Source organism: Nanorana parkeri, unplaced genomic scaffold (genome assembly GCF_000935625.1).
Source record: "Nanorana parkeri isolate BGI_ZX_2015 unplaced genomic scaffold, ASM93562v1 scaffold667, whole genome shotgun sequence".
In the NCBI taxonomy this organism is placed as follows: Eukaryota; Metazoa; Chordata; class Amphibia; order Anura; family Dicroglossidae; genus Nanorana; species Nanorana parkeri.
In genome coordinates, this window is record NW_017306935.1 from 350,361 (window position 1) to 367,409 (window position 17,049).

The 17,049-nt window shown below is 42.2% G+C and overlaps 1 protein-coding gene across 1 annotated transcript in view; it reads left to right on the top strand.

Moving 5' to 3' along the window:
* The first annotated feature begins 1,323 nt into the window (after positions 1 to 1,323).
* The window catches only part of PROC (protein C, inactivator of coagulation factors Va and VIIIa), a 26,566-nt gene continuing 10,840 nt past the window's right edge, over positions 1,324 to 17,049 (top strand). The window contains exons 1-4 of the mRNA XM_018563476.1: positions 1,324 to 1,402; positions 13,238 to 13,398; positions 13,497 to 13,521; positions 13,610 to 13,720. Of these exons, the coding sequence (XP_018418978.1) occupies positions 1,324 to 1,402; positions 13,238 to 13,398; positions 13,497 to 13,521; positions 13,610 to 13,720 (376 nt within the window). The remainder of the gene's footprint in view (positions 1,403 to 13,237; positions 13,399 to 13,496; positions 13,522 to 13,609; positions 13,721 to 17,049) is intronic.

The window sequence follows — 17,049 nt, forward strand, 5'->3', positions numbered from 1 at the left end:
GTAGACGGGAATTGGAGTGAAGCTGATCCCGGCGTCGCTCTGATAGGCTGGGGATCCTGCGGGGGAGGGGTCAAACCCTCCATTTACATGCAACCTTTAAAGAATAAGCATGTGTGAACCGCTGACCCGCCACAGCTGCATACATCGCATGCCGATTAAGTTTGGACGGCGTGTGAGAATGCGGCGGGAATCCAGTAAAGCGAAAGGAGATTTGGACGGCTTGAACTGGGGAGGCTGCCTTGTGCTTTGAGGAGCAGGAACACATCTAGAAGGTATACATACAGTATCTTGTTAGTTAAATATAGGGTTGGTTGAAGTTTATATTATGGATGTTATATCAGCTAATATATATACACAGGTTGTACTCTGAGGATTGATATGGGCTAGTTTTAGTGCCTCCAGACCTTTTTGATCTTAAGAATATATTCAGACATAATAGTTATGGTTGACAGTTGCTAAATATATTATATATAGTTTACATATATTTGAGTTGACTTTGTGGTTATGGAGGCAATGTCATCAATACCATTCCTCACTGAGATCTAATCTTTGATCTAATTAACCCTTCTATTGCCAGATCAATTATGAGACGCCTTTGTTATCCTTTATACCATGTCCCTTACATCCTCCAGATGACACCTTAAAAGCCCCATGTTATTCCTTGTTTGTATATTTTTTTAAATAGTAATAACCAAGATACATCTTCCTATCCCACTGTACTGCAAGCCAGCACAGCCTACATGAGAATGGCAACTCTGCTCTGAATTCAGGAGCAGTGCAGCAGTGTTACCACACCATCAAAGGAAGCTGCATTAAGTTGACTTCACTGGCAGGATCAACAGGTATTTTTGGGACTTTGCAGGAAACTAAAAGAAAGGTGTAAATGCAGATGCTTTTATAATTAAGTCATGGGCATATTTTTTTTCCAAATGTGAGATCTTAGTTCTATTTTACAGCTGAAGTTTAATCTGCTTATATTTTGGCTTCCCCTCCTATTACCACAAGTCTGTATCATCCAAGCATTGCCACCCAAATTTTTGCCAGTATAAAGGAAAGTTCTCTTTATACTGCAGTGGACATGTCAGCCCTATATAAAATGAGTTAAAAAATGAATATGTCTGCATCGTGTGCTTTATTAATTTCTAAAGAGCCCAGTCAGGAGTTTACACTACAATGGACTACCTGTAATATGGATACAGACAATAAATGTGTGATAGACGGGGCGTGGCTTGGATATGGCGGTGTAAAGACGCAAGTTTGAGGAGCTCTGCACCCCGTCAGCCCATACAGTGGTACCAATGACTTTACTAACCTTTTCCCTGCATGTCGAAGAACCGGGACACCCAGCAGACACCTGGTGAGCACGGTCAACCAGATCTCTTTTGTTTTTTCCTGCGCTCGGGTACGGCACACAGCTCCCGCGTGGCCTACACCATGGTGACCCTGACTTTGGCCATGGAATGGAGGACGCGTGACCAAGGGGACTCCACAACTGCCAATAAGTTGCGCCTCCTGGATTTCTTTTGGGGGGTGACCATGATCACCCACCCCGCCATTTGCGCGATGACGACCCCCCCCCTCCCGCAATGCAACTAAGGCACTTCCTACAGGCGATTCTGCAATCAGCGCATCCTAGCCGGGACCTTACGCCTTTCGAGACCCTATGTAGACCGGGTCAACCGGTGCGACACACCATTGCCGTCATATATGAGAGGCCCCCCCCCCCCCCCCCCAGGACTACTGCCCCCCCATACATAAGGAAATGGGAGACTGAGCTGGGGTAGACATTCACAGATGATCAGCGGGTTAAAATCCTTTCTCTTGTCCACAAGGCCTCCATTGCTAACCAGTTTCAGGAACAAGGATACAAGATCTTAGCCAGATGGTACAGGGTCCCCACACTCCTGCATAAAATGAATCCACTGGTGCCCTCCAACTGTTGGAGGTGTGATGCAGAACAGGGATCCATGGCCCACATTTTCTGGTTTTGCCCCAAGATTAGACCCTTCTGGGATGCAGTTAGGGACACCCTGAAACAGCTCACCATGACCGACCCGGGTGATCATCCTGCGACATACCTTCTCCATATGACGGGAAATGCTGTGGCCAAGTACAAGCGTTCCCTTACCATTCACTTGCTCTCTCTACCACCAAAGCATGTATTCCATTGTTATGGAGACAAACCACCCCTCCAACTCATGTGGTTCGATATAATTAATGACGTATGGAGGACCTTACAGCGTCTCTGCACAACTCAGAGGAACGGTTGTGCTCTACATGGGGAAACTGGCTCCAATTCCGATACTCAGATACATACCTGCGGGCCATGATGGACCAAGCGACTGGCCACATAGCTGGACCGTGAGGGGGAGATCGGAAACTTCACCCTACTTCCACATCTGTTTCTATTCCTATGTCTATGCCTCTTTATACTTCTTTTCCTCTCTTTCACCACCCACGGGGGAAGGTGCCATTTCCTTTATTAGGAGAAACCAAGAGTTGAGATCACGACTGATTGCGCCTGGATGTTTACATCCATACCGAGCTAGATGGATTGGAGATGCACTCCCACACCACGAAAACGTAACATGTTGTAATTACTTTTTCGTGACTGGGTTTCCACAAAGTGGTGGATACTGCTGATGATATAAATGTATATGTAGCAAGGATCGTGAGGCGGGTTCTTTGGTCTCATGTGCAGACAGATGTTCCTGTGTATTGTAATGTAAAAATGTTTTCTACTGAATGTATTTCATCTTTTATTTGGGCATGTATGTGCTGTCCCAGGTTACAAATGTGATATGTGTTGGGCGGCTGCCCTATTTTGTCAAGTAGAATGTTTACGCTGTTGTATACGCTGTTGTCCAGTAAAGAATTAAATCCCAAGACTTAGGTAATGATTAGACGGTAATAAGTGTGTGAAAACTTTTCTTAATGTTCATATGATTAGGGATTTGATTTATGTTCTTTGCACACTTGTCCTCGTCCCATCCCACGTAGGGCTGCAGTATTTTGGAGACTCTCTTTTGTTTGCACAGAGAAGGACAGGACACAGAATCAATATTTGAGGTTATGGATTAACCAGAATGTGATCTACCATCTATGGCTGAAATTGAAGTCCACAAGCAAAGTGTCTAAAAGATTGTCAGACACAAGGAGTCCAGTACCAACACACAACGCAAGACCCATCCAAGGGATCCATTCAGCAGCGATGTGTAAGTTACATATTGTGTTTTGTGTGATTAGCTATACCGTTCACCAAGCTTCAATATATAATATAGGAATCGTTGATACAAAAAACAGAAATAGCACTAACAGAATTATCAGATATATATCACTGAACCTTCACAGACAGATCTTTGTCTCTTGTGCTAAATTTAAATATGAACATGTAAAATATTTCCCTTTCCAGTGGTCACAACAATTCTCTGCTGTGTTTGAAATCAATAGAAAATTATGAATGTAGAACTCTCTAGGTAAATCTCTAAGCAAGAATTGCTTGTGATCCTCCCAACATCACTGCTCCAACTACAGCAGCATTTGACTGCATTGCATGCACATTGAAAGAGTTATTCCCGGTTCTATCAAAAAAAGGAGCATTCATCATTACCAGAACATTTTCAGTAAATTGTAAAAGCTGTACACACCATAACATGCACTTTGGACTGTCACTCAACAGGTTTTTCCAGTAACAAACAGATATCAAAGCCAATGCTCAGTTTTGTTCACTATCTGAACTGCTTGCTATCAAAATTAGCAATAGGGATTAGCAGATTTACTGGGGTGGGATTTGCTGGGGGTTTAGCAAATCCTGCGTAAAAGTCAGTGAACCCAAATTCAGCGACAAATCCTATTGAAGCCTATGAGGGGGGGTCCTGTTAGTACATTCCGGCCATTTTTAGGGCTATAAGGTATTGTCAAAAAAAGTAATGGAAAGCTTGGTTCTGCCATGGTGTTATGTACCAATGCCAAAAAGTGGATAGAGTTCTGTTAGTTTGGTGTTGAGGGTGACATAGAAAAAGTACAAATCCATTAAATTATAGGCTTGTAGCATGCGTTAAAGCTGTCCATGGTGTTATTAAATGGTACTGTTTCCATTGCTAGCCCCAGTAAGAGCATTCTCTGTCATTGCATATTTGGTGGTATTGAATTTTTTTCTTTTACAATTAGCTTGGCGTACATATAGCAGAACACCAAACTAATTGGATTTCAGTTTTAAAAAAGGTTATGTAAGTAGTCACATGGACACATTTATTAAGTGGTAGTAGGCCTGCTTTGACTGGTGGAAAAGAATTGGCTGTCCCTGTTTTCACTGATACATTTCTAATAAACTTTCATAAAAAATAAAGAGACCACAGATAATAGAGCAGTGTAAAATTGACCTGCGGCAGAAGAGTTTTAATGAGCAAGATTAATCAAGATTAAGCTAAATTGTACTAGAGACGCAGGGCAAAAATTAAGAGACAACAGATGATATAGCAGTGTCAAATTGCCCAGAAGCAGGACAGTTTTAATCATGATTGTATGTACAAGGGAGACAATGGGCCCTGCCTTGTGCCTCTTTTGATACATATTTATGGAGTAAATTGAAATAAATACCTAATTCATATCAATGGAATGGAATAAAGGACAGAAAGGGCTTCCATAAAAGGGCTAAGAAGCCAAATATTTCTGTGACCAGGGCCGGATATTTCCAGCTGACTGCATCAATTTTTTTTTTCCCCAAAATATTTTATTGGTTTTTGACATTTTCAAAAAGAATGTAACATTGGTACTTAAATTTATAATAGTGGCATATAGTAACATATGACATCATGACAGAACTAACAAGCATTGGTCAACTACCGAGACAACGGACCACGTAGTGAGCATACATGGAAAGGAGACATCATTAGGTGACTGTCTGCCAGACATATTGGAGTAAGAAAATCTGGAGGATCAATAGGTAAGTAAGCTAGGAGAAAGCAAAGAGGGGAAAACAGTGGATGAGGAGGAGAAGGGAAGGGTAGGGGTAAGAATAGCGCTACTTTCAAATTTGTGGATTGAGATCCAAATTAGATTAGTATGAGTTAGGAGAGACCTATTGTCAAAGGGTTAATAACTGTCGGTCAAACGACAGGGGAAGAAAGTGGGTAACCCATGGGTTCCAAAGTTTTTAAAATTTAGGCATACAATCTTGTAGGCGGGCCGAAAGCTTTTCATTGTAGAACGTCCAGTGAATTTTATTTCTAACTTCTGAAATAGAAAGGAATTTTGACAGCCAAGCTCTAGCTATTGTACGTTTAGCTGTTGATAATACATGTAGCATCAATTTAAATTGTAGGGTTGTGAGGCCTACCGGTTTTACGTTAAGAAGAGCTTCCTGAGGGGTAGGTGAAATATGTCTGTTCAGTAGTATAGAGACGATCTTATATACCTTACGCCAGAATGGGGCCACTACCGGGCATGACCACCACATGTGGAAGTATGTACCACTTTCACGACAGCCCCTGGTGCAGAGGCCATCATATGTTGGTGCAAAGTGAGCCAACTGAGCAGGCACTCCATCGGAGAAGCACCTTGTAGTTGGCCTCAAGGGTCAATGCATTTTTGGAACATGACTTGGTGCTTTCCCATATTTGGGACTAGGTGTCTTCGTCAAGCGTAAGGTTGAAGTCTGTGTCCCAGCGGTCCATGTACTTGTGTTGAGCCGTGCCCATACCCGAAATTAAGGAGGAGTACAATTGTTAAATTAGACCTGGATCAAATTCCTATTTTAAGTCCTATGATCTAGGCAGAAAAGGGGATAATTAGCACTACTAAGAGTTAGGGATGTACCAATACCATTTTTTCCAGACCAAGTATGAGTACCGACTCGCTGATACCAATTACCGATACCTTTTTTTTTTTTTAGTGTCATGTGACAGTTTTTCTAAAGCAATACAGACTCATGATTTTAGGACAGCGGTGAAGTGCCAGGGCCTGGTTGCAAAAGCAATCACCGCAACCATGGTAGTACTGTTACTGAGTCCAAGCTGTAGAGGGATTACAAATCCCAGCAATACATTATATAGCAATGCAGAATGGCACCAGCTGTAGAGGACTACAAATACCAGCTATACATTATACAGCAATACAGAATAATATCAGCTACGGAGTACTACAAATCCCAGCAATAGATTATACAGCAACGCAGAATGGCACGGCTATGGAAGATTACAAATCCCAGCAATACATTATGCAGCAATGCCGAATGGCAATGGCTATAGAGGACTACAAATCCCTGCAATACATTATACAGCAATGCCGAATGGCAACCGGCTATAGAGGAATACAAATCCCTCATGGGCAGGAAGGGGGATGAGGACATCTGTGGCGCTGTAAACAGGCACGCAAATCCCCAGAAGGCTGCTGTGAGGTCCCCATCAAGAGCGGGACCTTGCCGCAGCTGAATATATAAAAAAATTTCAAGGGCCGGTATGGGCTTTTAGTATCGGGGCATTTGTATGAGTATGAGTACTCGTGAAAATGGGCAGTATCGACAACGGTGCATCCCTACTAAGAATAAACCTAATATTATGTGTTCCTTAACAGGTATGTGTGACGACATGGTGATCAGTTTATAAGTTAAATGTGTATTGGTGTTGAGTTATGTTTGAGTGCGTTATGCTGTGTGACCTGGTTATGGAAAGACTATCAGAACCATCCCTCGTTATCTTCTATTGTTCTCTGAGGGAGCTCAGAACAATGACATTCTGGCCAGGCTCCTGCTATGGCTGTCTGGAGCTCGTTAGCAGGTGGACACCTGTGGTGTTATGAAGACAGAATGTCCAGGGAGGGGACGGGGGATGTGATGGGATTATATTCTGATCTGATCACTTCCTGTATAAAAGTTTGTGCAGTTGTTCAATAAAGCAGAGTTTGTTTCACCTACACTCGAGCCTTGGCTAGTGACTGGGGAAACTGGGAGCTAAGGATCTTCAGGTTGCAAGATCTCCTCAGCAAGGAAGAATACAGCGGCGGACATACTCATCCTGAGTACGGGGGTCCGTCACAGTATGTATGAAACCTGGTTATTTAGGTTGGTGTACCAATATGGGCAGAGCCTATTTGCTTGATTTGTGTTCTTCTTTTTGGACTGAATTTTGATAGAGAATTTTACAGAAAATAGAATCAACATTTGACTTTGGGATCATAGTTACCCTATAATTTGATTGTGGCAGGATGACAAGTAAAATACTGACAATTTTAAAGACAGTTACTACTCTAATACTGCCCATCTGACATTGCCTATAAACACACCTCATCCAAGAACACATGTAAACTGTATTACAAAAATCACTTCTGCTAAACATAACATTAGCTTTACTAATACTAAATACAATACATACAGTGAACAGTAAAAGAAAACTATTATAGAATTTGTGCTATATTCACAACTGCACTGTTGTAGAATAGAATTTGGATGAATTCTGACTTTGCATCTACTCCGTTATATTGTATTCATTATTTTTTATACATGTATCACAGATATGAGATATCGGTTCCTGTTTACAATGTGGTGGATTCTTCTTATTGGCATCACCAGCTTTACCATTCTACCTGCTCATAGCAGCTCAAGTAAGTGTTTTATGCCAGTAGTATCACAGTTAAAATTAAAGGGTCTCTCCAAGGAATTGTTTGTGGATAATAGAGAATGAAATGGCTTCCTCGAATCGGCAAGAGCTTCACATCTACTGTTCACCATCTGGTTCACTTTGTAACCAAATAACCAAGGGACATATCGGACCATGCCCATCTCCTTTTTCCTCAACACTTCACTGAACCCTGGGCATAGAATGTGAAGATTGTCCAGGCACTGGATCTTGGACACACATAATAAACCTAAGGTAACAGAAGGTCTGTGCCTTTACTAGATTGTCAATCATGATTCAGCTGATCCCCAAATACAGTGGGATGCCTTTAGGGTATATATACATGAGCAATACATCTTGGCTATACACAGGGCAACGACACATGACTTTCTTGCTCCAATTAAAGAACAAGCAATAGAAAAGGTGCATATTGCTAATCCTGATGATTCTACATAAAAGTCTTGGCTGTCCCCCCCAGACTTCTAATGCTAAGAAGTCTCTGCTACACCAGACTCATAGGTTGCTTAAACATTAAGATAAAAATGGGCATCATTTGGCTTGACTTGGGAGCAGTCCTCCTTGTGACATACGCCCGGCCTGAACCCGCTGTATGTCAATCACAAGTGACTATACGCAGTTCTGAACCGAGCATCACAAGGACGTGGCGATACCACTCTCACATCACGGGACCTCATACAAGCGATCCGCCCCGCTCCGAGGGGGTGTGGCTGAGTGGACGTCTAAAGACACCCGCTCAGATATAGAGAGCTCCTGGTCGGCCGTTTTTTACAACGCCGGCCGGGAAGTGGTTAAGGGAAGTACGCACCTATCTCAGCAAGTGTTGCAACCCTTCAAAAAACCTAAAGAAAGCCTATGATACCGCTGTCCTCTCAGACAGGAATGTGACAAGTTTACTATACAGTAGCGCTCTTCACAGAGACAAGGATACTTTAAGTTCTTATTTCGAGCGTAGAGATAAGCGTAGCGATTTTTAAGATCGTCCTTTATTAAAAGATACGGTGCAGAAAAATGTACAGAATATACAGAAAAGATATTACTAAAGAGAGACAAAATATATATACAACAGTAAAATAAAAGGAGAATACTTAACAGTCCTGGTTTTAGGAGTTCTGACACAGTCCAAAGTTCAATAAGCAAAAGAGTGGTCTGAAGGGCTCTCCTTCAAGCAAGCTTGCACAGATGATGTCCACATAATAAAGGGGAACTCTTCTGCGATGTTATGATTTCTTGATGTTGCTGGAGTTCCTTTCACTGATGTTACAAAACAAGAGCCTCTCTTGCTGCCTAGATTAAAACTAAACATGCCCGAGATATGAATTATGGGGGGCCAGGAAGGTAAATGTCGCCTGTCCAACCATGGCTCATTCTAAACTATTTATTCTTAGTATCTATGTTCTCGTTGTGATGAGACCCATCTATGTGTGCACTTAGTTTTACAATATCACGGTCCAATTCCAAATTATGAAATTGAGCTGATATTATAACTCAGTTTATGATTTTTGGGTGAATGCTGGGTCACCTGGGTCATTAAATCTACCAGACCTGCTTGTGTTTATATGAACTTGTCAACTGCTAATAGATGAGTGCCTGCTTGCATGCCTTTAACCCTTTCACTGCCAAGTCAAATCAGCTGGCCAAGCCATTTTTGCATTTTTTGCAATTTTTTCCTATTGATTTGAATATGTGTATGTTATGTGGGGGGAGGGAGGGGTTGTGCTTTTTTTTATTAGTCTTTTTTGTACACATTTATTTATTTTTTACATTTTCTTTTCATTTTTTAATAATGTTTTATTTTTTATTTTTTTACTGTTGGGGGGGCTGCGGCGAAATATCTGGGGTCTAAATAGACCCCTGACATTTCCCTTTTGAAATAGAAAAAGAAATTGAGGACATAAGTCCTCAATTTCTTTTTCTGCAGCCCCAGCACTCAATGAATGAGAAGCCTCAGTACAGAGGCTTCTCATTCATTCACAAACTAATGATAGTAAAAATATTTTACTATCATTAGTTTCTGAATGGGGAGGAGCCTCTGTAGTGAGTGCTAGTCCCCATTCATAAATTCTTGAATGAACAGGCTGTGATGTAGATCGCAGCCTGTTCATTCATAACTGGGGACACATAGTACTATGAGTCCCCAGTTATTTACAAACACCGGAGTGATCAAACGATCACTCCGGTGTTTGCTGTAAACAGAGGGATCGTTAAATATCACTGATATTTAACGATCCCCCGCTCGGCCACGCTACACAGAGCCGCTGTCATCCAAAAACTGACAGGATGACAGCGGCTCCGATCACTATGCCGCTCGGCCATCCTGAATTGCGGCCAGCCGCCGCTTGCTCCCGGGACCCCCCCGCCGGTGATTTTATTACGGATCCCCGCTGCCACAGACCCTACAAGCAGCGGGGATCCATGGAGTCTCTCAGCAGAAAGGCATCAACCTCCTTAAAGGCACAGAAAAACACAAGGCATCCCGCACATCCTAATGGCAGCTGAGAAACCCCAGAAGACGTGTATCCAAACCTCTGTCATTATCCTTAGTGGTGAGACAAGTTGTTTTACATGCTGGTTTGTGAGTGTGCCATGATGCCTTTCTGCTGTTTTACTGTTCAAAGCCCATTTCGTGTGCACCTTACTGTATAACTGGTAACAAATTGTTGAGTGCGTTTGTGCGCCCGGTATTTTTGTTAATAGCGGTCATCAGCGGCTTGTGAGCCGCTGATGACAGCTATTATTTTGAAGGGGACAGTCAGCTGAACAGTTCTGCTATAAGCTTATGGTCGCTAAATCGACCATGAGATTATAGCAGAACTGTAAATGCCACCGACGTAAGGCATACTGAGCTGGCCAGCCGGGAACACTTTTGTTCCGCCGTATGCCTTACGTCGGTGGCAGCAAAAGGGTTAATTAGGGGCAGTCATAAAAAGGTTTAAGAAGGTAATTCTGGACTCTCACTTCTTAGGTAGTGCTGGGGCAATAAAGATTACAGGCCAGATTAGCAGAGTAATAGATCTCTGTTTTGTGGAATGTAGAGAGACCTGGCACATTAACTAAATAAAGGCCTGCATTTGCTTAGAAGGGGGGGGGGGATAAGAGAATGCTATATTTTATATTAATAGACTCAAACCTCATTATCGTCACACTCCTGAAATCCAAATTGCTGCAATCAGTGATGCAGATGTCTGGACATGCTCTAGGATACAAAGGTATTGGTTCCAGGTTCTGGAAATCATACATGATGTAACAGAGATATCCCTACCTCTGGATCCCATATTGATCTCTTTGGGGATAAATTAACACCCATCTACTACCCACTCTCTCAAGCTACTAATAACCTTACCTGTTATACTACGTGAAGAGGGAGGTTCTCCTTCATTGGATCCTCCTGATTGGATCCTCTAATCCTCCCTCTTTTGCAAAATTAATTAATTAATTAATTTGTCTTATCATCCATGATCTTCCAAGCTGGCATTATGCTTGTGTTTAAATAATACTTTGATATGGTGCAATGGATCACTTTTTTGCCACTGATTCTTCTCAGTGCAGGATTAACAGGACAAATATTTATGTTTTCAGGCTGATAGTTCAGTTTTGAGATTATTAGTTTATGAAGTGATAGGTAAAAAAACGGCACTCGCAAGGGCATCTGTCCATCAAAGATGAACTCCAGGAAAATATGAAAACTGAACTACCGGGAGATAAAAAAAAAAAATGCAAGTAGTATAGTATAAGTACCGAAATTTGACTTGATTGCTGTCTCTTACAGTCTCCTGTACAACAGGACTGGGACAGGTAGAGGCAAAAGTAGGAGCCAATCAGGTTAGTGCCTGCAAATATGCTGACAAGCAACAAGCTGGAAGAGGCAGTAGCAGACTGAGCAGAGGGATGACCTAATTTGTCTCCTGCTGCTCATTCACTGTCCTGGCAGGGGGGCATGGTGGTGTCACCAGTGTATTCCTTAAAGTGACCCTGTTGCCACATGGTAATTTGTAACCTAAGAACAGACTGTAATGGAAGAACATCGATACTTACTTTTCCTGGAGGATGGGGGGGAATCAGGCCCCCTCTCTTGGAAGTATAGTTTCTGAGATGGGTACTGCACAAGGTACAAAATACACATAATAACGAAATATATCAAAAATGTTTGTTCTTGAGCTTATTTTATCCTTTAAGTTGAAATGTTGGTTAAAGCTTAATTTTTCTATATAAGTAAGTGTAGGGAGGTAGAATGTTTCTGTCTAGGATGATGATGAAGTGAGAGGTATGGGTGCTTTTCCATTCACATTTGTTTTGAGCCCAGAAATCTCTGTGCTGAAATGTATGTAGCGTTCACCCCCGAAGGAGCCGCTCGAATATACGGGTACTTCTGTCTCACCTCTGTGATAGACCTCAGGCAATGGATCCATAGCACACCTTGTGAGGTTTTGTAAAAGTTTTACTAAACAAATGATGAACTATCCAATAAATGAATGAACAGGTACAATAATGGCAAATAAACAGCAAGTAATAAAAGCACTTTAAATATGCAGATAAGTCTTAGCTATGGCTGCCTATCTGCATATGCAAACAACACTGAACTGACTAATATAATTCTATCAGCAAACTATGAAGGCAAAGTCTCAGTCCAAACAGACCCGGGTCTTAAACCTACTGGCCAGTGGTATTTAACTAGGCTAGCCGTCGGTGGGGCCAAAGTCCTGCTTGTACAGATGGTTTAAACATAATATCACTGTGGCCAATGGCCTCTCACCACTCCTGTAGCTTAGATTGTAGTTCCCAGCATTGGTAGGTGAAAAGAGGTGGTTTCTCCTCTGCAGCCAACAGCTCTCAGTTTCCAGCAGCAGCAGCTTGTGCCACAGGGTAGCGATGCTTGTAGCAGGTCTTTGTAGAATCCAATCAATCACGAAAGGGCAGGCAGGGTCTTTTGCTGATACAGCAGTCACTGAATCCCCTCATGGAGCGTTTCCCACACTGTAGAAGAATCTTTCAGCAGGATCCCTCAGTAGGAGAGCAGACAGACACTGGAATCACAGATACTGTTCAGCAGACAGTGATCATCAGCAAACACCTCAGGTTTTATCTCTCTCCTGAAATAACTAGCAGGCAACAAATCACAATCCAGCCACTGGCAAATCCCTTGCCGATCTGACCGTGTTCTGAGAGAGGTTCAGTCACCTTTCTATTCCAGATCACAAAGCCTCCTGGGTCCGGTAGTTCAGTGCAGCATAACATCCACTGTCTCTTCCTGCATTGAAACTCCAACTCCCACAACACCTCAGTACTGCTGAGAGCTGAGCCAATCAAGTCTCTGTAGCAAAATACAGTCTTAAAGCGGCATGGCTCTTAAAAGGGAAATTATACTGGTATTTATATGTAATATATACAGTATTTATATAAATAATGGTTCGCTACATGTACATAAGTTTGGTAAGAGGCTGTTGCATGCACTATCAAGGGAACTGAGAAAGATGTGTGGCTCTACAGCCAATGTTTAGGGAATACCATTAAAAAACCTATAACTGTAGATAGAATATGTAGATGCAGAGACAATAAAAGTGTTGCAGAAATCATCTAACTCACTATTTACCCAATTTGATTTCCAGTCTTTTACAGTAGTCAGGACGCAAATCGTGTGCTCAAAGTTCGGAAAAGGGCAAATAGTTTCCTGGAGGAGATGAAACCTGGGTCACTGGAGAGGGAATGCTACGAGGAGAAATGTGACTTAGAAGAAGCAAATGAGATATTTGAGACCCGGGATGAAACGGTAAGAGATTCTCTGATTTGGTTTCCATCATGATACTTATTGCTATTTCATCAAAATGATTGGTAACATTCCAGTAAAAACTATTTCTTTATTTCTAGCTTAACTTTTGGTCAAAGTACTTTGGTGAGTTGCTATCTGAAAAATGGGGCTAAAGTTAAATATGCATAGAAATTTACAAGGAATCAAAGGTTTAAACATCTTGTTGTTACAGATGGAGATCAGTGCCTCTCTAATCCTTGTGTACATGCTGTCTGTAAGGATGGTATAGGAAAATTTGACTGTACCTGCAACGAGGGCTGGGAAGGAAAATTATGTGCTTATGGTGAGTGCTTGGAACTGACTGACTGTTATTTTTGGCTGATAAGTAGCTATTGTATTAAAGGTGAAGTAATATTTATTAGAAAGCATCCTAAGATGATGGCTGCGAATTGGTTGATACTGTTTAAAGCGCTGTGAATATAGTCTAGGGCTGCAACTAACGATTATTTTCATAATCGATTAGTTAAAGCCCGGTCATCAGTTTAGAGTTGGCCATGAATATTGGCTGGAGAATTATTGCTCTCACTCTGGCACACGCGGCGATACCTGACATGTGTAGCGCAATTGTCATACGTAGGTGCACCTGACTTGTGTTTCCATTGCTATGCACTTTACATTTTTGTTTTGGTATTTTTACATTTATTTTATTTACATTTATTTTATTTTTTTACTTTTTCTGTTAACTTCATTGATATCACATGGGGGGGAGGGGCTCACAAGCCATCCACGTGATAGCACATTGGAGATGATAGGTTCTCTTTAAGGTGGCATTAGGGGGTCTATTAGTCCCCTAGGGTCACCTTTCCACATCAAAGGAGCTATTCAAGCACACATGGCTTGAATAGCTTCAGCCAGGGAATGTAAACACAGCAGGCAGTGGGTGTGTGCAATAGCCTACCTGCTCTTGGTTATTGCAATTTGAAATAGCCAATAGCAAGATGGCTATTGCACCTGCCCACTGCCTGCTGTCAATCAGCAGAGGAGGAACCTAAAGGAGAAAGTTATTTTTCAGGTCCTCCTCTGCTGATTGATAGCAGACAGTGGGAGGGTGCAATAGCTAGTCTGCTATTAGCGATTTCAAATTACAATAGCCAATAGCAGACTGGCTATTGCACCCACCCACTGCCTCCAAGCATCTCGGACCCGTCCAGCAGTGTCAGACTGTGTCCCGGCATCTCTCTCTGTCAGAGTGGTACCACCTGACAGCCGGTCTGTGTCCCCTCTAATGCCTGCTGCCTCTGCCGATACAGCCAGGGAAGAGCAGCGGGATCGGAGGTGACATGAGCGGACCTACTGCCTAGGGCAGTGATGGCAAACCTTTTTGAGCCCGAGTGCCCAATCTGGATCACTAAACCAACTTATGTGTCTCAAAGTGCCATCCCTGCACTTAGACCCGAATACTGATGATTTCTTTTAGAAAAACACCATACAACTTTCTGAACTAATTATGTGCATAAATCTTAGAAGAAAAATACAATACAAGAGGATGATGAAAAATACACTACAGAGTGACATGTACCTTTGTACTGTGCTAATGAGTGAAGCGTTCCATTGCACTGTACTACTAAGGTACATGTCACACACTGCAAGGGAACAGTTTCTCTACAGCTTGGAGTCAGTGGTGTAGCACCAGGGCCCAATTGCATCTGCGACCGCTGTGACCCTGGTAGTTCTGCCACTGACTCCATCCTGTAAAGGAATTAATTTCAGCAATATATTACATAACAATGCATTTGAAAAGACAGTGACCTGGATCAAGGCTTAGGATGCCAACACCCCTGAGAGTCGTATATCGAAAAGTCAGAAAAGTTGGGGTTTTTTAGGCAGCCGACTGACAACTTGCACACCAAGAATTTCTTGAAAAAGTATATTTTAAGTATATTTTAATTGATTAAAAAGCAAATAGAATTGATAAAATTGACAACATGATTCCCCTATAAACTCACTCCACATTGATTAAATTCATTCATATGTAGATGACAATCAGAATTCTTGTGCAATTGAACATGATTGAAAAAGCATGATTGAAAAGTTCATAATTACATAACATGATTTATATAATGGAAGATGATGGAGGAGCTTGATTTTCTCAACGTTTCGCACTAGATAGCGCTTCTTCAGGAGATGAAGAGGGAAGTTGTCCTTGGAGTCTGTGTGCATCCCAGTCGTTCACCCTGGCTCAGACCGTGAAGGAATAAAAGCAAATGGCAAGGAGGGGAGAAAGAGGAGAGAGAAAATGAAAAGAGGCCCAAGACCCCTGCAGGGCTGTATTAGCTGCTGGGGGCACGATATCGAGAGAGAGGAACGGTTACCTTACTACGCTGACTGTCAACGTTTTGTTATCTACTCCCAATTTTTTGCGAGGAGTGGTACCCCGCCATCTCCCGATTGGGTCTTCCTCTACTGGGGTCTTGGGCCTCTTTTCATTTTCTCTCTCCTCTTTCTCCCCTCCTTGCCATTTGCTTTTATTCCTTCACGGTCTGAGCCAGGGTGAACGACTGGGATGCACACAGACTCCAAGGACAACTTCCCTCTTCATCTCCTGAAGAAGCGCTATCTAGTGCGAAACGTTGAGAAAATCAAGCTCCTCCATCATCTTCCATTATATAAATCATGTTATGTAATTATGAACTTTTCAATCATGCTTTTTCAATCATGTTCAATTGCACAAGAATTCTGATTGTCATCTACATATGAATGAATTTAATCAATGTGGAGTGAGTTTATAGGGGAATCATGTTGTCAATTTTATCAATTCTATTTGCTTTTTAATCAATTAAAATATACTTAAAATATACTTTTTCAAGAAATTCTTGGTGTGCAAGTTGTCAGTCGGCTGCCTAAAAAACCCCAACTTTTCTGACTTTTCGATATACATAACAATGCAGAATACCGCCAACTATAGAGGGCTACATATCCCAGCAATACATTATGCAGCAATGCAGAATACCACCAACTATAGAGAACTGCATATGTCAGCAATACAATACACAGCAATGCAGAATAACATCAACTATAGAAGACTTATATCCTAACAATACATTATACAGCAATGCAGAATAACACCAACTGTGAATGTATGGACATTCAGGTGAGCTGTACAGGCTTTCAGGTGGGCTGTATGGGCTCTCAGATGGGTTGTATAGTCTCTAAGGTGGGCTGTATGAGCTCTGAGGGAGGCTGTGCGGCTCTGAGGGGGGCTGTGCGGCTCTCAGCGGGGCTGTGCAGCTCTCAGGGGAGGCTATGCGGCTCTTAGAGAAGCTGTGCAGCTCTCGGGGGGCTTTGCGGCTCTCAGGGGGGGCTGTGTAAAAAAAAAATCAGCGTCTGGCATTGGTCAGAGGGAGAATCGGTTGTCAAATAATCCTTTAGCGGGACACTCTGATCTGTGGGGAGTTGCCGAGGCATCACTGAAGAGATAATAGAGTAGAACTCTCTAGTGGCCATTAGTAGTACAATTTTTTGAATATAAGAAAACAATTATGAACTGTATTGTATTACAGCAATACAATGAAGGGTGCATTCACACTGGAATCAGAGCCAAAAACATGAGTCAACTGAGGTGTGTTGGCTTGCATTTGCATAGCAAAGTGCATTGACATTCATTGTGTAACA